This window comes from Peromyscus californicus, unplaced genomic scaffold (assembly GCF_007827085.1).
Source record: "Peromyscus californicus insignis strain IS unplaced genomic scaffold, ASM782708v3 Scaffold_1__1_contigs__length_55948999, whole genome shotgun sequence".
NCBI classification, from domain to species: domain Eukaryota; kingdom Metazoa; phylum Chordata; class Mammalia; order Rodentia; family Cricetidae; genus Peromyscus; species Peromyscus californicus.
This window is the reverse complement of record NW_026294492.1, coordinates 51,964,387-51,986,308: the sequence shown is the minus strand read 5'-3', so window position 1 is coordinate 51,986,308 and position 21,922 is coordinate 51,964,387. Positions and strand designations below refer to the sequence as shown.

The following is a 21,922-nucleotide window of genomic DNA, read 5'->3' as shown; positions in this document are numbered from 1 at the left end:
GATTTCCTGTTCTTGCTTTCACTGTTCTAATAGTATTCATTATGGCTTTAATTTGCTTGCTTTCAGGATGCTCATGCATGAAATGACAATTACACTTATTTACAACATCTCAAATCAATTACATTTATTTACAACATCTCAAATCAAAACGACCCTGGATATCCTGCATTTAAAAAATACAAAGGGGGAGATGACACCACTGGAATGGAGTACTTACTGTGAACAGATTTCTGAGTGTTTGTGAGTATTCCCTAAAGAAATCAAGACGAAGAGTCTAGTGACCTCAGTTTCTTTTATTTTATTTTATTATTATTATTTTTAATTTTTGGCTTTTTAAGACAGGGTTTCTCAGTAGTTTTGGTGCTTGTCCTGGATCTCACTCTGTAGACCTGGCTAGCCTCAAACTCACAGAGATCCGCCTGCCTCTGCCTCCCGAGTGCTGGGATTAAAGGCGGGTGCCACCACCGCCTAGCTTGACCTCAGTTTCTTTTAAACACAGAATTGGTCTTAGAATGTGTTTTTGTGCCGGGTGGTGGTGGTGCACACCTTTAAGCCCAGCACTTGGGAGGCAGAGACAGGCGGATCTCTGTGAGTTCGAGGCCAGCCTGGTCTCCAAAGTGAGTTCCAGGAAAGGTACAAAGCTACACAGAGAAACCCTGTCTCGAAAAAACCAAAAAAAAGGGAATGTGTTTTTGTATTCCTTCCATAGATAGCAGTTAGGAATCAATTTCCCTGAGATTATTTAGTATTTCTTGCTTTTGTATTAAATAATCATACCTCTATGGAAATACTTCTTTTGCCATGTGCAGCTCCTTCTCATTGTAAACAGCTTGAACGCATGAGAACTTTACTGAGGTGACACTTTTTAATCCTCAGAGTATAACTTATTTGGGGCTCTGTATGATGTTGTCTGTTGCATCAGACTTTACTCTGCCTCATTTATCAGCTCCATTCTGTCAGGTCCCGTTGCCTCTACAGCCGTGACAAGGCTCCCCACTTGAGCCACCCCCATTCCCTGTCTTAGAGATTCTAGGTAGAGGCTCCACAGGTGACCATACCCCCAGCCCCTCATTGTGGTAGAACCTGAATGTTTACCTGTACCCAAACCCTAGAATGAGAGAATGCCAGCTGTGACATGTGCTAGTAGAGATAACCACGTTTCTTTTATGTGTGTCTGCAGGGGGGAGGACACATGCCACAGAGCATAGGTGGCAGTTCGAGAACAACTCGAGAATTGGTTCTCATCATGTTAGAAGCAAACGCAGGTCAGTAATACTGGCAGCAAGCCACTGTCTCAGCTGATTCCACTCCCTGACTCTGATTATACATTTTGAGAAACAGGTTAGTAGATTCTTTAACCAGTTATATTCTTGTACCTTTTTCCTTGAAACTATCAAGTTTCATACAGATACGCATTCTGTATGAGCCTTAAGAAGGAGAATTCCCTTAACCCAAAAAATGGCAAAATCAACAAGTTCATGTTGTAAAACTTGCCAAACTTTTCATAGGCCTTGACTGCCTTCTGGTAACTACCCAGGGGTCATATATAGAATGAGGTATTGTTAATGGATATAATGAACATTAAAATTTTTTGTAGGTATGCAGTGATAGCTCATGCTTTGAATTCTAGCACTTGGGAAGCAAAACTAGTGAATATCTGAGTTCAAGGCCAGCCTGGTCTACAGCATGAGTTTAGTGCAGCCAGAGGTACACAGGGAAACCCCTTGTTAAAAACAAAGAAAAGTTTTTGAAAGGATGCAACATATACATCATTGTATTGATGCATTTTCAGCATTTCAATGGGGCACTGCCTTAAGTAATAAAAAGGCTTCATTAGTTATATTACATTTTTTTTTTAAGATTTATTTATTTATTATATATACAGTGTTCTGTCTGCATGTGTCCTTGTAGGCCAGAAGAGGGCACCAGATCTCATTACAGGTGGTTGAGAGCCACAGTGTGGTTGCTGGGAATTGAACTCACGACCTCTGGAAGAGCAGCCAGTGCTCTTAACCACTGAGCCATCTCTCCAGCCCCCAACATTTTTAAAAAGCTTTAAATATATGCCTGTTGCTTAACAAATTAGGCAGATAATGTTCAAGTTTATATGTCACAAAGTGTTTTACAACATTGAAATATTAAACATGTTACTGATATCCCCTATAGTCCTCAGGGACAGGCCATAATTGAAAGAACTAACAGAACATTAAAAGCATGTTAATTAAACCAAAAGGGGGAAAGACAGCCCTTAATCCTGTGAACGTTCTATTTGACTCACTGTTTACTAACTTTTATGAATCATAATGATAATGATCTTATGCCTGCCAAAATTCATTGTCAGTCTATTATTGGAGAAAGTATTGAGCATGATATACTACATCCTATTTGTAGGGGAAGAATGTCTTCCATGGAAAAAAGGAAATATTTTAATGGGAATGTTATAAATGTGAAAAGGATATGATTGTGTTTCCACAGATACAGGTGATTGTTGATTTCAGACAGACTGTGGAAATTGAAAGATGAGTAAGTGACCATGGCTTGACCCTGATTTGTCTCCTGAAGAAATGGCTCATCTGACTTTGGGTCAGACTCCCTGAATAATTGCCATACCATCACATTCCAAAAATCAACTGTACCTTTCCTACCTGGAGGTAGGTGAAAAAAATTGGCCAATGAAGGAGAAGAGATGGTTCATTATATGGGGCTAAATAAAACACCTGAATCCTTGTTCTTGGCCATGTTAGTGATCACCACTGTTCAAGTAAGTGAGGCAAAAATATTTTCTTCCTGGGCTTCTATTCCTAACCCTCCCTTAAACCCAGTGGTTCACTGGGGGGATTCCAGTATTCCAATATATATTAATGACTCTAATTGGATTCAAGGATCCTATGACAGTGGAGGTTCTTTGCCGTCCAATGAAGAGTGTTTAAATTTAATTTCATCTTATGATATAGAAATAGAAGGATTTCCTATTTCTTTTGGGCATAAAGTTCATTTTTTAAAAGTTGAATCTAGTGGAAAGTTATCTATTATTCATAATGGAACAAAAAATGAAGGGAAGAAGACCATGTTCATTTTAGTAGCTAAAGGGTTTAAAGGAAATATTACTAGAGATCTTTTCATCCCACCTCATTTTCTCCCTTGCCTCACTCCTGTTGTCTCAGAGGTAAGTGAGTAGATATATTGGGAACAATGTTGGGGACCAGTGGTGCAAGTTCTTGTTATACTTCTGATGATAGTGTCATTGGTTGGAGCCTTGTAGTTTCTGCTCACACCAAATTGCAAGGCAAAGAATTCAGATGGTTCTGTAATAATATTACCATCACCACTCATAGTAATGGCTCTGAGGTGTTAGTATGGCAAGAGCCAGGATGTTCCCCACCTCTCCTCATTTAGAAGGAGGAGCTACGCAAAAATATCTATGGAAACTAATATCAGCATTGGGTAATATTTTGGCTTGGAAGGAGAATCTATGGAGAAATACTTCTAACAATGAAACTATGTTCCCTTGCACAAAAAAAAAAAAAAAAAGATGTAGCTCATAATACTATGGCATGTGTTCATCTTCCTTATTTATTTATGATTGGGAAAACTACTTGAAATCAATCTTAAGGATATATATCTTGTTCCAATTTTTCTTTACATACATGTTTAAATGTTAGTACCCCTACCATTTTGAGCTTCCAGAGCATTTATGTACTTTCAGCTCAAATTGGTGTTTGAATGGCTGTACAGATGGATCAAGCCTGAGAAGAGTCTTTCTCCATGTTTATGCTTCATCATATATTGGATTAAATGAAGAAAAAGTAGTCCATTATCAAAGCATGCAAAATGTACATTAAATTCAAAGATGGCATTCTAATTTAGAAAAAGATAGTATATTGCATACTGAAATCACTGATATAGAATCTGCTGTGGTTATGTTAGGTGATGAAACTGTTAGCTTACAAAGACAATTATCATTAAGATGTGATTGGAATGTGACTCGGTTCTGTCTGTTACTCATGTGCATTGGCATGGGACCTTGTTCCCTTGGGACAAGGATAGAAAACATTTATTAAATCTTGGAAATATGACTCAAGAAATGAAATAATCACATATTGGCAGAACATTGCATGGACTACCATGGATAGTATATTGGCTATGCATATTGAAGGGTATTGCTAATGGATTGGGGAAGTTAAATCCATTTCATCAACTTAAGTTACAAGCCCTTCCTATCTATAATGTTTATATTGATTGTTTGCTTGTCTTTGTTATTTTTAACAGTCTGCAACAACACCTCCCAACATCAAGAAATGACTCCACATCGAGCAGCTCTATTCAACATAACTTTATAAAATTTGGCTATTCAAAAAGGGGGAAATGAAGGAGATTTGCTGAACTGACACCAGGCCAGGACAATGCACTGGCCAGAAGTTCCTTGAAAACAAGAGGATGTATTTAGAGTTATGGCAGAATACTGCCTTTACACTCCAACAAATATTCTCTTGGCCAGAATTCAGGTTCTTCACAATTATCTCTGGGAGAAAGTGCAATCAGTAACATACAAAATTCTGTGCTTTGTCCAGCAAGAAAGAAGTGAACAATAGAGATTAGTGAGGGTGTCACTGCAGGTGTCAGGAAAGCCAACTACAGGAAGAGATGAGAGTGAAAACCTGGCTCAGATTGACTTTGTCAACCTGGATCAGATTCTGGGGAGTCTAATACCAGGCATCTTATTGTAGGCATATTTAAACACAGTAGAATTTGGGAACGGGTCTCTATACTAACAACAGTTCCCATAGTCTTTCCACTTCCAGTTGCACAACAGAGCTTAAGGTGTGACTGCAGAGAAACATGACTACAAAGTCCATGTGACCATGAGGGTGGGTTCTATATCTAAAAGTCCTAGAATCTAATGTGGTCTCTGAGATAGCATAGAGATCAGCAGGCCATAAAGTACATGTGACAACTCCTCTAAAATGGGTAATGGTCTAGGGTCAGAACAATCTGGAAAAGATACAAGCATAACCTCACCCTGATGTTAGTAGGACATCATTCCCTTTCCTTTGTTTTGTCTTTAGGTCTTAACATATTCTTTTTTTTTAAAGATTTATTTATTTATTATGTATACAGTGTTCTGTCTGCATGTATCCCTGCAGGCCAGAAGAGGGCACCAGATCTCATCACAGATGGTTGTGAGCCACCATGTGCTTGCTGGGAATTGAACTCAGGACCTTTGGAAGAGCAAGGAGTGCTCTTAACCTCTGAGCCATCTCTCTAGCCCCATTTAACATATTCTTTAGACTCTGTCTCCTGTAGGGAGAAATGCTTTTGTGCAGCAGTAGAAGCATTATCCTTTAAAATGAAAACATTTAAAGTTAAGATAGGTAGATGCAGCATAGTATGGGGGAATTTTGGTGAGTATATACACACCCTTTTCATTTTAAGTTTTTCTCATTTAAGTATTTGATATTACAGTTCCTCAGTAGTTTGATTTTGTGGATTGTAAGGGATTTCAGTAACATGATTAATAGTCTATAAGCTGCAAAATTGTCTAAAGTGTTCGCTGGTATAATCAGAGTCATTATCAGTTTTTATTTGTTGTGGTAGGGACAAAAGGGGAAGTTGTATAACAAATGCCTAATGGCATCGGAGGTTGTTTCACCTCTGTAAACAGAAGCAAGGATCATATTTGAAAAGCTATCGACTTATGTGAATATATTTTAAACGACCAAATTCTAAGATATGGGTAATTTCTTTTTTTGCCAAATGGTGTTGGATTTAACCCCCAACGATTAGTTATGACAGCAGAGTAAAAGAACAAGTAGGATGGGACACTCTGCTGTGGTTGGCGCATGCCTTTAATCCCAGCACTCGGGAGGCAGAGGCAGGCCGGTCTCTGTGAGTTTGAGGCCAGCCTGGGCTACAGAACGAGATCCAGGACAGGCACCAAAACTACACAGAGAAACCCTGTCTCGAAAAACTAAAAAAAAAAAAAAAAAAAAGAAGGATGGGGCCTGATAATTTGCTGAGCTTGCTCACGAGGCAAAGAGAATTTTACCTGTAAAGAATTTGCATTTTGATGAAGATTCATTAGATTCTTGAGCAGCCTGGTGTGGGATTTCTCTTCCTGAAAAAGAAAAAACTAGGAGCAAGGAGAAGACCAGTCCATCGGCTTGGGCATTGGTGGATGTTTATGCATCTGGCAAATTAGAATGAGCATGATTATGAGTTATGAAAAAATACTGAGTTCATTTTTTTTATAGATGTCTGAAGGGACAGAAATAGTTGTAGATTAAATCTTGCAATTTCTGATTGAGTGCAGTATGCAGAGTCCATTAAAGTATTCAATGGTCAGGGCTGTCTAATAGCTGTGTGGTTACAGCAAATTCAGACAGTTGAACTGTACAGCTAGGTGTGAGTATAACCCTTTTTGAGGGGCATGTGGAATTTATATGTACAATATGTTTCTTGTCCTCTTGAAGAGTCATCTGCAAAAGCATTGAAAGGACTCTATAGGATTTTCAGATGTAACTTTAGGCAATACCCATGGATTATCTTTAAAAAAAATCTTAAAAATGGATCTGTTTGATAATGATTATCTATGGATCCCAAGTATCATGCTAATGCAACCTGCCAATTACCTCTGTGAAACAAATAATTAACCTCAATTTATTTAATGGCACAAATACTTTCTGTAGGCCCTTTACTAGTAAGTTGTTTAAGTCTATAATATAAATAAGGAGTTACAGATCACTGTGGAGAACAGGATAAATGAATTGCATTTATCTTCTTAAGTTTGTTTATATGACAGTTCACACAGTGGGCCCTAGATACTCACTGAGGTCCCTGGAGAGGCTTCGGCAGTTGTAGGTGTTGGCAAATTGAAAAGCCTATTCCTGACAGTTAAAGATTCAGCCTTATAGTTCTGATGTTCTAGAAGTACTTTTACTATCAAAATCTGCATTAGTCTCTATTCTCTAGAGTAACAAAATTATAGAATATATATACATATATAAATACACACATATAGAGAGAGAGACAGAGAAAAAATGGTTTATTTGAGTGACTATAGGCAACAGTACAACTAACCCAACAGTCACTGGGTGTGAATGGAAAGTCCAATCATCCAGAATTTGCTCAGCCCATCAGTGTCTGTCTCTGCTGCTCTTCAGTAAATCTCTCAGTTCTGAAGAAGTATGCTCTAATGCCAGTGAAGGAACAAAATTGCCACCAAAGTAAGGGAAAGCAGTCCTCAAGCAGAAACTTCTTCCTGTCCTTCCAGCAGGTGTGGCCCAGAATAAAGGTGTGCCTTCTAGATTTAGGATGCAGATTAAAGGCCTGCTTGTTGCTACCTACACTGTGATCTACTCAGTGGATACAATGTATTCCGAGTCCTGCTTTGCACAGTAAGTGTGCTTTTCCTTGAGCCATGTTCCCAGCTCTTGATCTTTTATAGGTTATTTACATAACACCCAGCATTTCCACTTTATCCCAGGCTTTTCTTATATGTGTCACTTGTTACATGAGGTCGAAGTGGGAAAAGCTTTCCAGTCTTTCTCTCCCAACTGGATTTTATGGTTTCTTTTGTTTGTTTTTGTTCTGAGACAGGGTCTAATGTAACCCAGGATGCCTTCAACTCTTCTATGTAGCTCAGAGTGACCCCAAATTACAGTCTCCCACTGCTGAGTGCTGGGATGAGAGGCATTAGCAATCATACTTGGTTTATGCCATGCGGAGAATGGAACCCAGGCCTCTAAGCATCCTAGTCAAGCAATCTACCAACTGAGTCTCAGCCCCAGCCCCAGCCCCTGGCTTATTAATTTTTCTTTTTTCTTTTTTTATTTATTTAATTTTTTTTTTCATTTTACATATCAAGCCAAGTCCCCCTCTCTCATCCCCTCAACACCCTCCAACCCCCATGCACTCCTCAGAGGGGGTGAGACTTTCCATGGGGATAAAACTAACTGACATACCAAGTTGAGGCAGGACCAACTCCCTCCCCCCTTCATCAAGGCTGAGCAAGTTATCATAGGGAATTAGCTCTGAAAAGCCAGTTCATGCACCCTGGATAAGTCCTGGTCCCAGTACCAGGGGCCCCACAAACAGATCAAGCCACACAACTGTCACCCACATTCAGAGGGCCTAGTTTGGTCCCCATGCAGGTTCCCCAGCTGTCAGTTCAGAGTTTGTGAGCTCCCACTAGCTCGGGTCAGCTGTTTCTGTGATTTTCCCTATCATTATCTTGACCCCCCATGCTCATATAATCCCTCCTCCCTCTCTTCAGCTGAACTCCAGGAGCTCAGCCCAGTGCTTGGCTGTGGATCACTGCATCTGCTTTCCTCAGTTACTGGATGTAGATTTTATGATGACAATTAGAGTGGTTACTAATCTGATTACAGGGAAGGCCAGTTCAGGCACCCTCTCCACTATTGCTAGGAGTCTTAGCTGGGGTCATCCTTGTGGATTCCTGGGAATTTCCCTAGCACCAGGTTTCTCCTTAACTCCATAATGGCTCCCTCCATCAAGATACTTCTTTCATTGTCCTCCCTCTCCGTTCCTCCCCCAACTCAGCCATCTGGATCCCTCATGTTCCCATCTCCCATCCCCTCCCTTCTACCACCCCCTCCCAGTTTACCCAGGTGATCTTAACTGTTTCCCATTCCTGGAGCCCTCCATGCTTGTCCCTCTTAAGGTCCTCCTTTTTACATAGCTTCTCCGGAGTTGTGGTTTGTAGCTGGTTATCCTTTGCTTTGTGTCTAATACCCACTTAAGAGTGAGGACATATCAAGTTTGTCTTTCTGGGTATGGGTTACTTCACTGAGGATGATTTTTTCCTAGTTCCATCCATTTGCCTACAAATTTCATGATGTCATTGTTTTTTACAGCTGAGTAATACTCCATTGTGTAAATGTACCACATTTTCTTTATCCATTCTTCAGTTGAGTGGCATCTAGATTGTTGTTTCCAGGTTCTGGCTATTACAAATACTGCTGCTATGAACATAGTTGAGCAAGTGTTCTTGTAGTATGATTGAGCATCCCTTGGGTATGTGCCCAATAGTGGTATTGCTGGGTTTTGAGGTAGATTGATTCCCAGTTTTCTGATAGTGATTTCCATAGTGATTTCCAGAGTGGCTGTACAAGTTTGCACTCCCACTGGCAGTGGAGGAGTGTTCCTCTTACTCTGAATCCTCTTCAACATAAGCTGTCACAAGTGTTTTTGATATTAGCCATTCTGACAGGTTTATAAGATGGTATCTCAGTGTTATTGTGATTTGTGTTTTCCTGATGGCTAAGTATGTTGATCAATTTTTAAATGTCTTTCTGCCATTTGAGATTCTTCTGTTGAGAATTCTCTGTTTAGATCTGTAGCCCATTTTTTAATTGGATTATTTGGTATTTTGCTGTCTAGTTTCTTTGAGTTCTTTATGAATTTTGGAGATCAGCCCTCTGTCAGATGTGGGGTTGGTGAGGATCTTTTCTCATTCTGTAGGCTGATGTTTTGCCCTACAAAAGCTTCTTAGTTTCAGGAGGTCCTATTTATTAATTGCTCTCAGTGTCTGTGCTACTGGTGTTATATTTAGGAAGTGGTCTCCTGTGCCAATGTGTTCAAGGCTAGTTCTCACTTTCTCTTCTATTAGGTTCAGGTTCAGTATAACTGGATTTATGTTGAGGTCTTTGATCTATTTGGACTTGAGTTTTGTGCCTGGTGATAGATGTGAATCTGTTTGCAATCTTCTACATGTTGACATCCAGTTATCCTGTCTTCCTTCATATGTTAATCTTGATGCCTCTCTTAGCACATCCCCCTGTTCCACACACAATATTAATGTATCACACTTGGCCAAAAAGGGGTTCATGACAAATTTGTCATTGACATTTTGAGTTCTTTTTAGGAAATAAATAATTGAAAATATCTAGAAGTAGTCCTACCTCAGGCTATTAGTCCATTTTTAAAAAGATGGAAACTGGCATTTTGGCTCACACCTGTCATTTCACTTAGAATGCTGAGGCAGGATGTTTCCATGAAATACAGCTCAGTCAGTAGTACATTGTAAATCTGGGCCAGTTTAGACTACAGTGTGATATCCTGTGTACAAATAAATGAACAAATGGATTTAAAAGGGTAGAATGCAGCCTTTCTGAATGATGAGCTCAGAATTTGTTTTATCTTGGTACATTGCGGTTGGTGTGTCAAGACCATTAGTACTTACCTGGAGTAAGGGCATTGTCATGACTCAACACAGGGCTAAGAATTTGATGATTTTACATTCACGTATGTATGTATTTATTTATTCTGGGTGGTGCATGCATTTTCACATGTGCAGCCAGTTGGGAAGTGGGTCTGTATACAACAGTGAACTTTTCGAGTTCAGAGCAGAATGTGCAGGATTAACCCAAGTCATTAGGTTTGGATACAAGTACCTTGAAGCAGTCTTGCTGGCACAGGAATTCTACTCTCAAATTTCTTCTTTTCTTGGCATCTATAAACAAAGTGTTAGTAAAAATAAAGATTCATTATAGTGTTTTTACCTTATTGAAATACAACTTACACAAGTGAAATTCACAATTTTAAACTGTTTCACCATTTACATCACTTTATTTTGCCATCACTGCTCTAATTCTAAAAGTGTAGGATTAGGTGAGACCCTATGTTTAAAAACAAAAGTTTTCAGGTTGTGTTGGCACACCACTGTGACCCCACTATAGGCAATGGAACCTGGAAGAAAGGAGCGGATGAATGATGTGGACTACAGTCTCATTAATAGCCACCTTTAGTCATAGCCCCAGACAATTTAAACTGAGGGATAAGAAAGGTCACATGAGTAAAGTTCTCACGAGTTCAAGCTGTATAAAATCACCAGTACAATTCAGATATGAAAAACACGTTTTTCCATAGAGGCATAGACATTTAATTAAATAACAGCAGCAAGCACAAATAGATGAGCAACCTGAAGTAAAAGCACTTCAACCCTTAGACAGAAGGCTGGGAAAGTGTTAGTGTTTTGGCTTCCAATGTGCAGCTGAAAGAGGTGTGAGCAATCCCAGGTGTGCCTCATTGAAATTGTCAATGCGTAGCGAACATCAATCAGGTGATTTAAATTTAACCTGGATGGTCTGGGGCCCCTTTCAGCTGTGAGGCAGGAGGATCACTCGACTGCACATTGTTTAATGATTCGTGTATGCTTGAGACTCTGGTGTGTGTGTGTGTGTGTGTGTGTGCGCGCGTGCGTGCGCGCGCGCCCTGGAGGAAGAAAGGGAAGTTCCTATTGTGTGCAGTTACAGTGCAGAGACAACTCTGCAGTCCAGGTGTAAATTAATTCTGCTGCAATGCCCATCTCTGTAGGTCTGGGACAGTTTTTTTTTTTCCTGGAGTGGAAGCCAGGGCTGGCAAGCATTGTGTGCTGTGTCCCTTCACTGCATTCTATCCCTAAGAGAGCAGCTCCTGTCACTCAGTCCTCACTAACCAATGACAGCCTCCAGATGTACCCACCAGTTATAATAAGGGAGGGCACTTCCGGTCCATCGTGATAGCAGCTTGGAGTCCTGGGGCTGAGGGAGGATCTCTTGGTTTTTGGGTGCTGGGCTGTGATCCCGCTGCCTGAAGCTGTGAGAACTGTCTGAGCTTGGAATCTATGCCATGGTGAGTTGGTGTGGGGTTCTCCCGGGAATGTGGAAACTGGCGGCTGGATTTAGTGTCTTGTTAAATCCCTCTATTCTTGCAAGGTCACGTGATGTTCCCTGGGATCCTCCGTTGTCCGTCTAGGTCCCTCTGAAGTCCGGTGAAATCCGCTGTTCCTGCCACTACAGGGGCACTCTGGGAACCTGCATACTCTGAATGATGACACTATCGGCTGCTCCAATGGAGCAGGGGCCAAGTGTGGAAATCGTTGTTGCTGACGACTGCAGGGAGTGCATGCGACGCTTTCATTGTCGCCATGGAAGCATATTTGCTTTCTCGCAGAGCCCTGGTTTCTCTATTGTCTTCTGCACTTGGCACTGAACATTCAGGTGTAGAAGCCGTCTGCAGTTAATTCTGCGCAGGGCGTAAATTCTGTCACTAACTCATTTGCATGTAGATGTCAGGGTGGTCCAGTAATGCCAGATTTACTGGGTTTCCTGGCCTCATGTATCATAATTGACTCTATATTGTGTTATTTCTACGTTTTCTCTTAGGTTCTGTCGATCTCTTTGTTCTTTCCCAGACAGTACAGTCTTTATTGCAGGTGTATGAGAAATTTTGAGATCAGCTGGTATCACTGTGTTTGTTATTTTCTCAATCCTGTATTAATTATTTTATTTCTTATGGCCTTTCTCATCAATTTTCTGTTAGTGATAACAAAAATTGTTAGACTTTTTATTGGACTGTTGCTGAATCTATAGCTCAGAATCTGTAGTGAAATAATATTGAGGCTTCCTGTCTACATAATGGGATTTCTCTCCTTTAATCAAGTTTTTTGATTTCTTCAATCAGAAAGGTATAGTTTTGGCTACAGACCTTTGTCACATTTCTATGTATTTCTGGATCATTTTCTATGTATTTCTGGATCATTTGTGATGTATAAGAGATAGGAAGTTATGTGCTTTTAATTTTTCTACATTTATTTTATTTCATACATATGAATGTTTTGCTTCCATGTACAGTATGTTCACCACATGTGTATTTGGTGGCCATATAAGACAGAAGGAGGTACCAGATCCCCTGCAACAGCATCTGTGGATGACTGTGTGCCACCCACCATGTTAGTGCTGGGAATCAAACCCAGAACTTCTACAAGAGCGATAATTGGTCTTACCTGCTGAATGATCTCTCCAGTCCTAAACTTGACAGATTTTCAAAACTTTGTAGCTGAGTGGTGGTGGTGCACACCTTTATTACACCCCCCCCCTCCTCCGCAGAGCGAGATCCAGGACAGGCGCCAAAGCTACACAGAGAAACCCTGTCTCAAAAAACCAAAACCAACAACAACAACAACAAAAACTTTGTGTGTGCCCACACAAGCATACACTGAAAATCGAGTGTTAAGAGAGTTGGGGTTTGCTTAATAATTTTTCTTAAACCAAAACCAAAACAAACAAACAAAAAAAACAGTGTGCTGGTATTGTACTCCTTTAATCTGAGCACTTGGGAAGAAGAGGCAGGAGGATGTCTGTGATTTTGAGGCTAGCCTGGTCTACAAAGGGAGTTCCAGGATCCAGAGCTACACACAGAGAAACCTCGTCTTGAAAAACCAGTCCCTCCCACCCCACTCCAACCAACAACAACAACAAAAAAATCTGCCGTTTACTCAGTAGGTATGCTGGTTAGATTTGGTCAGCTTGATACAACCTAGAATCAGACTGGCCTGTAGGTAAACCTATAGTTTATTTTCTTGCTTAATGATTAATGTAATAGGGCCCATCCCACTGTGGGTGGGGCCACTCTGCAGGTGGCCCTGAGTTCTATGAGGAAGCAAGCTGCACAAGCCATGATAGGAGGGCAGTAAGCAGCATTGCTTCAGGTTGACAGCATATGTGAAATGTATAAGACTATGGTGTACATATGTAAGCAAATCTGTTCTTGGCCAGCTGCTCTTGGAGTGTCAGCCAGAGTTGGAGAATTGTCATTACTGAAGAGATTTTTCTGAATTAATCTCTAAGTGTGTGGCATGGTATCTCACTGGGAAGGCATTTTAATTCCTGAACAGTTGCACTTTCAAGCTTTTAGAAAAATATTTTGAGACAAAGTTTGTTATGTGAATTTTCTTTGCCTTGATCTCAGTGGTCAGACCCCCAGGGCATTGACCCTGCTGTCCTCCTGACTCAACCTCCTTAATTCTTGATTAAAGATTTGTCAAACACACACTTCTAAAAGTACCCATTTGAGTCACAGAGTGGGCTGTCCATTGCACTAACAGGAAAAGGATTTGTGTGTGGATAATGGCTTCTCTATTGAGACCAGACTAGAAGGAATAGTTTATTGTGTACACTTGCACAGGAAATAGTCTAGATAATTGTAGTGGTATTTGCTCTGCCTTGGGCTATAGTGCCCGAAGGAGATGGTGCTTCCTGATATTGTTCAAGACCTCTTATAAAGGAAGGGAGAAAGGTCACATGACCCTTCTCCTTGCTCCTGCCTGCGAGGTGGATTCACTCCAGGTCCGATCAGAGGACAACTTCATCTCTCTACTCTGTTCTGCATTCGTGAGTGTTTTTCCTCAATTTATATTTTAATAAATCCCTATTACCCATTAAATAGACTCATGTGGATTGAACTTAATAGGCAATAGCTCGATTAGAGATTTAAGTCATTGAGCTGCAGGTGTCTATTATAAAGAAGGATCTGATAGGTCAGGGTGAGTGCCTTTCTGTGTACTTTTCCTGTATTTGTTAATTGATACATATGAATGAAGGAAAACCAAAATGATAGGTGTACAATTTGTGGAGGTTAGCTTGAGCCAGTGGAATTTCCAAGTGGGAAATTCTCATGTTAGTAAGTGCAAACCTGCTTGGCCCACTTGAGTCAGGTGAGAGGGCTGAGACACAGGGCATTTGGTTGTGGCTTGTGTGTCAGTATACAGCACTCAGCAGCTAACAGTTTACACAGGGCATGGTCATACAGTCTCTTACAAATGTGGACTTGAGTTCTGTGCAGGATGATGAGAATATTTGCATTCTTCTGCATGCAGACATCCAGTTTGACCAGCACCATTTGTTGAAGAAGCTGTCTTTTTTCCAGTTCCTATTTCTGGCTTATCAAAAACAGGTTGTCTATAGGTGTGTGGGTTCACGTCTGGATCTTCAGTTCTATTCCATTGATAAATATGTCTTTTTATGACAATACCATGTGGTTTTTATTACTATAACCCTGTAGTACAACATCTAATCTAGAATGGTGAGATCTTCAGGAGTTCTTTTATTGTTCAGAATTACATTACCTATTCTGGGTTGTTCGTTTTCTATTTCAAGTTGAGAACTGTCCTTACATGGTATGTAAAGAATTGTGTTGGTATTTTGATGGGGGTTGCAATGAATCTGTAGATTGCTTTTGGTAGGATTGTCATTTTTACTGTGTTAGTCCTACCGATTCATGGGCATGGGAGATCTTTCTAATTTCTCATTTGTTCAATTTCTTTCTACAGAGACTTGAGTTTTTATTATATAAGTCTTTCACTTGCTTAGTTACCATAAGATACTTCATATAATTTGAGGCTATTTTGAAAGGTATTATTTCTCTGCTTTCCTTCTCATTTCTTTTGTCATTTATACATAGGAGAGATGCTAATTTTTCTGAGATAATTGTGTATCCAGCTACTTAACTGAAAGTATTTTTCAGCATAGGAATTCCTTTGTGGAATTTTTTGAGTCACTTACGTATCCTATCACATCATCTGCAAAGAAAAATGATTTGATTTCTTTCTTTCCAATTTTATCCCCTAGATCTCCTTCAGTTGTCGTATTGCTCTAGCTAAGACTTCTGGTTCTGTATTGAATAGACATGGTGAGATTAGAGGTCTTGTTGTGTTCCTGATTTTAGGTGAATAACGTTGAGTGTCTCCATTTAATTTGATGTTGGCTATAGGCTTGCTGGAAATTGCTTTTTTTCTAATTAGGTATATTCCTTGTATCCCTTATCTCTGCAGAACTTCTATCATGAATGGGTGTTGGATTTTGTCAAAGGCCTTTTTTACATCTAATGAGGTGATGATATAGGTTTTTTTTTCTTTCTTTCTGATTGTTTATATGGTGGATTACATTTCTTGATTTTTTTGTATCTTGACTCATTCCTACATGTCTTGGATGAAGCCTGCTTGAATGCGGTGGATATTCTTTTTGATGTGTTCTTGGATTTGGTTTGTGGATATTTTGTTGACAAGTTTTACATGTATGTTCATAAGGGGAAAGGTCTGTTATTTTCTTTCTTTGTTGGGTCTTTAGGTATTTTGGGTTTCAGGGCAGCTGTGGTATGGGAACAAGGGTACCGGAGATGTAGGTCAGGGGTACAACATTTTTACTATATATGATGACATAAATACATACAACTAGACTGTGGTCTTTAATACGTGTGGTCGACTCCACACTACCACTGATATTGCTACATGTTACAGATAAACTGAATTTCTGTGGGCTTGAGGAATTGGGTACCTTCATTGAGACAGATGATCAGCAAACTGAATTGTAAGGTAGGGGTGGAAGAGTGTGCAGCATACCTTTGCCAAGTTTGAGGGAATGAACAGCTTTCCTTTTGAGACTATAGATACTTTTTAATTTTTAAATGATATTTATGTGTTTACTAGCTTGTATGGGAGAGGTACGCCATAGAAGGCACATGACCACCTGTATTCAACCCCCAAAGGGGTTTGGGAGGGGGAGGCTGGGGGGAGGAGCAAGAAGAGGGAAGAGGGGGATCTTTGACTGGTGTGTAAAATGAATGAAAAAATTATCTTAATAAAAAAATAGAATAAATAAATAAAAGCTGTAAGCGGGGAGCTGCCGATCGGGAACAAAGCACAGCCACTCGGCATCCCCGAGTTGCGGAGCATCAAAGACGTCGGCCAGCGAGAAATCAAATGCAGCGGCATTACGTCATGTATTACGCGATGTCATAGGGATTGAATACCGACTGCGTAAACAGGCTGAAATTGTGAAGAAGCTGAATGGAATCTGTGCCCAGGTTCTGCCTTATTGTCACAGGAGCATCATCAGCAGGTCCTGGGAACCACTGAGAGAGCCAAGCAGGTCACTGCGCCTGTTATGGGACAGGAGCTCCAAGCTCACCATCTGTCCCAGCTGCCGCGGCCACTGCTGCTGTTGCTATCGCTGCCGCTGCCGCTGCAGCTGCCGCTATCGCTGCAGCTACTCGAGCCTGCTGTCACTCGGCACTGAGCTCTCAGACCCACCTCTATAAGGAGGACAAGAATGGACACGATGGGGACACCCACCAGAATTATGATGGCGAGAAGTCGTATTAGCTCCTAGGGAGGGGGAGGGGGAAGGGAGACAGGCACAGAAAGGACTCAGTGTTCTGAGGGCCACATAGCTCGGTCACTACCCAAGCTTCCACCCCCAATCCTCGTTCCAGCCTTCTTGCTGTGCACCGTGGGCCTAGGGGACCCCAGAGGGACACCCCAGGCTACAGGGAGCAGGAAGAAGTCCCCCACCTGCAACATTTACCCGGGCCACAGCCACCAATCTTGGCCCAGAATGTACACGATGCAACGCTAGCTGTCCCTTTCCGCCCTGTGCACCCCGAGTCGTCCCCGTCCCCCTTCTCTGTTTCCCACGCTGCACACCTGCTAGGTCCAGACCTACCCCCACCCCCAGCTCACCCAGCCCGGTTCCCTTGCCCACAAAAGGGACAGAGGAAGCTGTGCGAAGGCTCGGGGACTGCAGTGGTTGTGGGCGCACACAGACTTCCCTTCTTCCCTGTCCTGAATAAACGTGAGGGATCTGAAGTTGGTTTGTTTATTATTCCTTTTTTGTCTCGTATTCTATAGCTTGTCTTCTAAGAAAGGGGATTTAAAGAAAGAAAAAAGATAAAGTTCAAAAGTGCCCCACGAGTGTCTGTATATAGTTAGCTTTGGTGAGTCGTCTTGGGCTCCCTGTGAGCAGGGAGATTGCTGTACTGAGGGTGGGGTCTAGCTGTGCCTTCAAAATAAAAACATGAAAGGGTTAAAAAAAATACCTGTAAGGAGGGACTCTACAAAGTTGTCTTTTGAGATCCTCAAGCACCATGGTATGCACATGTCCCCTTACTTCACAGAAACACAGTAACCAAGTATTTTAAAAGTGGGACAGGCTGGCCTAGCATTCCTTCTGTAGATTAGGCAGGGCTTATGATGTAATGGGATGTGTGTCTCTGCACCATGGATCCAGAAGTGATCTTATGTTTCTTTTCTTAAGATCTTAAATTTTATTTATGTGGAAGGATATTTTTCCTACATGTATATGTGTGCACCACATACATGCAGTCCCCTGAAGAAGCTAGAAGAGGGTGTCAGGTCCTCTGGGACAGCAGTTACAGATTTTACATGTTTTTCAGCTACCATGTAAATTCCAGGAATTGAAATTTGATTCTCTGCATGAACAGCCAGTGCTCTGAACAGGATGAGCAAAAGACCTCCCCCTAGCACAGCCAAGTGCAGATCCTTCCAAACACTTGGTAACCATGCATGTAGTCAATCCATCCCCTTATGCAGCCCTGCTGTGCAAAGCAAGCTCAGATCTCACTAGGAAACCTCTGTGGACCCCAACAAGTGTGTAGGACTCACACATGACATCCAGCACCTTAGTCTGTGGGGGAAAGCCACTACCAAGATGTGTGTTGAACAACCTACTGTTGAGGTCCCATATTCTTGGAGGTGAGAAGTGCCCACAAGGAGCTCAGGAATGAGCTGATGGCAGTAGAGGAGACTCAGTCTGGATGCTGTGTAAGCACTGCCTGAGCAGGCCTGAGACAACGTCCACACCACAGAGACAGACCATGGTGTCTCCTGCCGAGGGTTTGATTTGTCAGACCTCTGTTTTTCATGATTCTTTCTCATTTTATTACAAATTTCTTTGCTTTCTGCCTTTTATTCTTTGTTTTTCCTTTTTTTTTTCCCCAATGCAGAAGAGTTAATTGTTTAATCTGAAAGAAAGTGAGCTGGAGATAAGAATTCCTCAAAAACCTCTTCATTTTTTCCTGTTTTTCCCTGAGGAAGCTGTGCAGAGATAACATGCTAACGTGGTTGGAAGTTACCTGTGAATGCTTTGCTTCCTGTCGCCATCCAGGCAGTGTGGCAAAAAGAGTGCTGTTCTGGTCAATGGTTGGACCAACACGTAGCTAGCTATTTTGCTGGATTTTTTTTTTTTTTTTTTTTTTAGTTTTAATACATTTTTGTTTTTCTTGTTTTTAGTTTTCTTTTTAAAAATTCTGAATTTGAAGGACCTTTGAGATGTGAGTGAACACACATGCCACAGCACGTGTGAAGGTCAGAGGACAGGTTGGAGGCGTGGGTTCTCTCCTGGGCATTGACCTCAGGCCCTCAGACTTGGTTGCAAGTGTCTGTACTCACTGAGCCAACCAGCTGGTTCCTGTCATAGCACGCCCTTCTAACCCACCCATTTCAGTATATTGGTTGTAGTTGCTCTGTTGTCATTTTGGAGGTAGAGAACACTGGGTACTCATTCTAGAGCCCCTCTCATGCTTGGCCAGCATCTGTCTGTAGCTAGAGTTTTCCTGCCTGGTCCACAGTCAGGACAAATCTCTCTCACTTGCCAGTCCCACAGCCGCTCAGACCTGACCAAGTAAACACAGAGACTTATATTGCTTACAAACTGTATGGCCGTGGCAGGCTTCTTGCTAACTATTCTTACAGCTTAAATTAATCAATTTCTATAAATCTATACCTTGCCATGTGGCTCGTGGCTTACCGGCGTCTTCACATGCTGTTTGTCATCGTGGCGGCTGGCTGTGTCTCTCTGACTCAGCCTTCCACTTCCCAGCTTTATTCTCCTCCTTGTCCCGCCTATACTTCCTGCCTGGCCACTGGCCAATCAGTGATTTATTTATTGACCAATCAGCAACACACTTGACATACAGACCATCCCACAGCATGTCTACTGAATCTTTTTTTTCTTCTTTTGTGGGAAGTTTTTTTTTTTATTTAATTTTTAAAATTCATTTTACATACCAACCACAGATCGTCCTCTCATGCCTCCTCCCGCTTCCCCACCTCTGCCTACCCCCTCCCTCCTCCCCTTTTTCAAAAGGATGTTTGCCCATGGAAGGACAGCAAAGCCTATTCTATTCAGTTGAGGCAGGACCAAGCCCCAGGGTAAGCAAAGTGTCTTACCATAGGTAATGGGATCCAGAAAACCAGCTAAAGTTCCAGGATGGATCCTGATCACACTGCCAGGGGCCACTCAGACAGACCCAGCTACATAACTGTCTCCCATATGCAGAGGGTCTAGTCTAGTCCCATGCAGGTTCCACAGTTGTCAGTTCAATGTTTGTGAGTTCCTATGAGCTTGGTTCAGTTGTCTCTATAGATTTTCCATCATGATCTTGACCCCCCCTTCCCTTGCTCATATAATCTTTTCCCTTTCTTCAACTGGACTCCTGGAGCTCGACCTGGTGCTTGGTTGTGGGTCTTTGTATCTGCTCCCATCAGTTACGAGATGAAGGCTCTATGATGACAGGGTATTCATCAGTCTGCTTAACAGGGTAGGCCAGTTCAGACACTCTCACCACTATTGCTAGTTATCCTTTGCTTTACATCTAGTATCCACTTATGAGTGAGTACATATCATGTTTGTCTGTCTGAGTCTGGGTTACCTCACTCAGGATAATATTTTCTAGTTCTACCCATTTGCCTGCAAATTTCATGATATCATTGTTTTTTACAGCTGAGTAATACTCCATTGTGTGTGTGTGTGTGTGTGTGTGTGTGTGTGTGTGTGTGTGTGTGTGTGTGTGTATTGAGTAGGAACAAGTCTTGTCTTGTTCCTGATTTTAGTGAAATCCCTTTGAGTTTCTCTCCATTTAATTTGATGTTGACTGTTGGCTTGCTGTAAATTGCCTTTATTATGTTAAGGTATGTTCCTTGTATTCCTGATCTCTCCAAGACCTTTGTCATGAAGGGGTGTTGGATTTTGTCAAAGGCTTTTTCAGCATCTAATGAGATGATCATGTGGTTTTTTTCTTTCATTTTTTGTACATGATGGATTGTATTGACAGATTTTCATATGTTGAACCATTCCTGTATCTCTGGGATGAAGCCTACCTGATCATGATGGATGATTTTTTTTTATGTGTTCTTGGATTCCGTTTGCCAGTATTTTATTGAGTATTTTTGCATCAATGTTCTATCCCTCTTATTCTTAGCTTTGGTCTTTTCATGGTGTCCTAGATTTCCTGGACATTTTGTGTTGTGACTTTATTGATTTTAACATTTTCTTTGATCAGGTTTTCTATTTCCAGCATTCCCTCGGTTTGTGTCTCCTTTATTGACTCTATTTCAGTTTTCAAGTCTTGAACTGTTTCCTTCACCTATTTGATTTTTTTCTTGGTTTTCTTAGGTTTCTTTAAGGGATTTATTGATTACTTTCAATTTTTTTGTTTGTCTTTTCCTCGATTTCTTTAAGGGAATTTTTCATTTCCTCTTTAAAGGCTTCTATCCTCTTCTTAAAGTCACTTTTAAGGTTATTTTCTTCTTCTATGTTGGGTGTTCAGGTCTTGCTGATGTAGAACCACTAGGTTCTGATGGTGCCATATTGCTCTTTATATTGTTGAGTGTATTCTCGCACTGGCGCCTCTCCATCTCTCCCTCCAATTGGTGCAAATGATGTCCATGTCTCAGGGAGCCACTCTTGGTCCAATCAGCACTCATCGTCCAATCGGAGCTCTCGGTCTAATTGGAGCTGGTGGAGTCTGTATCTCAGGGAGCAGTTGTAGTCTTGGAGGGTGGGTGGGTTTGAGGGGTGGAGTGAAGCTTGTAAGTGCGGGGGTGGTAGTCAGGCCTGCCTGCTGGCCTGTACCTGGGGCTGCAATGGGTGGGGGTATGTTGTGCCCCTGGGCCTACAGCTTAGAGGCTGGGGTGATTGGCTAAAAGAACAAAGACTCACCTCATGGTCCAATCGGAGCTGGCAGAGTCTGTGTCTCAGGGAGCAGTTGTGGTCTCGCAGGATGGGTGGGGTTGGAGGGTGGAGTGGGGCTTGTAGGTTACAGGGTCCAATGAGGAGTGGTGGTGGTCAGGCCTGCCTGCAGGAAGCCTGCCTGCTGGCCTGCGAATGGGGCTGCAATTTGTGGGGGTATGGGAGCATGGGTTGTGCCTCTGGGCCTAAAGCCAAGGGGCTGGGGTGATTGGCTCTTGGTCCAATCAGAGCTGGCAGAGTCTGTGTCTACTGAGTCTTAATAAAAAAAGTTATTTTGAGGCAGGGACTGTTTAAGTTGCCGAAATATTTTGTCAACT

The 21,922-nt window shown here is 41.6% G+C and overlaps 1 protein-coding gene and 1 pseudogene across 19 annotated transcripts in view; both read left to right on the top strand.

Moving 5' to 3' along the window:
- The window catches only part of LOC128115851 (zinc finger protein OZF-like), a 58,145-nt gene that overhangs the window by 10,346 nt on the left and 25,877 nt on the right, over window positions 1-21,922 (top strand). For 11 of the 19 annotated variants that reach the window (XR_008220300.1, XR_008220299.1, XM_052746963.1 and 8 more), the window contains 4 exons: window positions 67-240; window positions 1,181-1,341; window positions 2,476-2,651; window positions 4,270-11,631. Coding sequence is in view for 11 of the 19 variants with exons in the window: in XM_052746963.1 (XP_052602923.1) it covers window positions 11,629-11,631 (3 nt within the window). In the remaining 8 variants the exon portion in view is untranslated. Of the gene's footprint in view, window positions 1-66; window positions 241-1,180; window positions 1,342-2,475; window positions 3,167-4,269; window positions 11,632-11,714; window positions 17,423-21,922 lie in introns of those variants that run through there. The other 8 variants (XM_052746964.1, XM_052746967.1, XR_008220301.1 and 5 more) reach the window with 7 other exon arrangements.
- On the top strand, window positions 11,830-17,422 carry LOC128116051 (TLE family member 5-like; annotated as a pseudogene).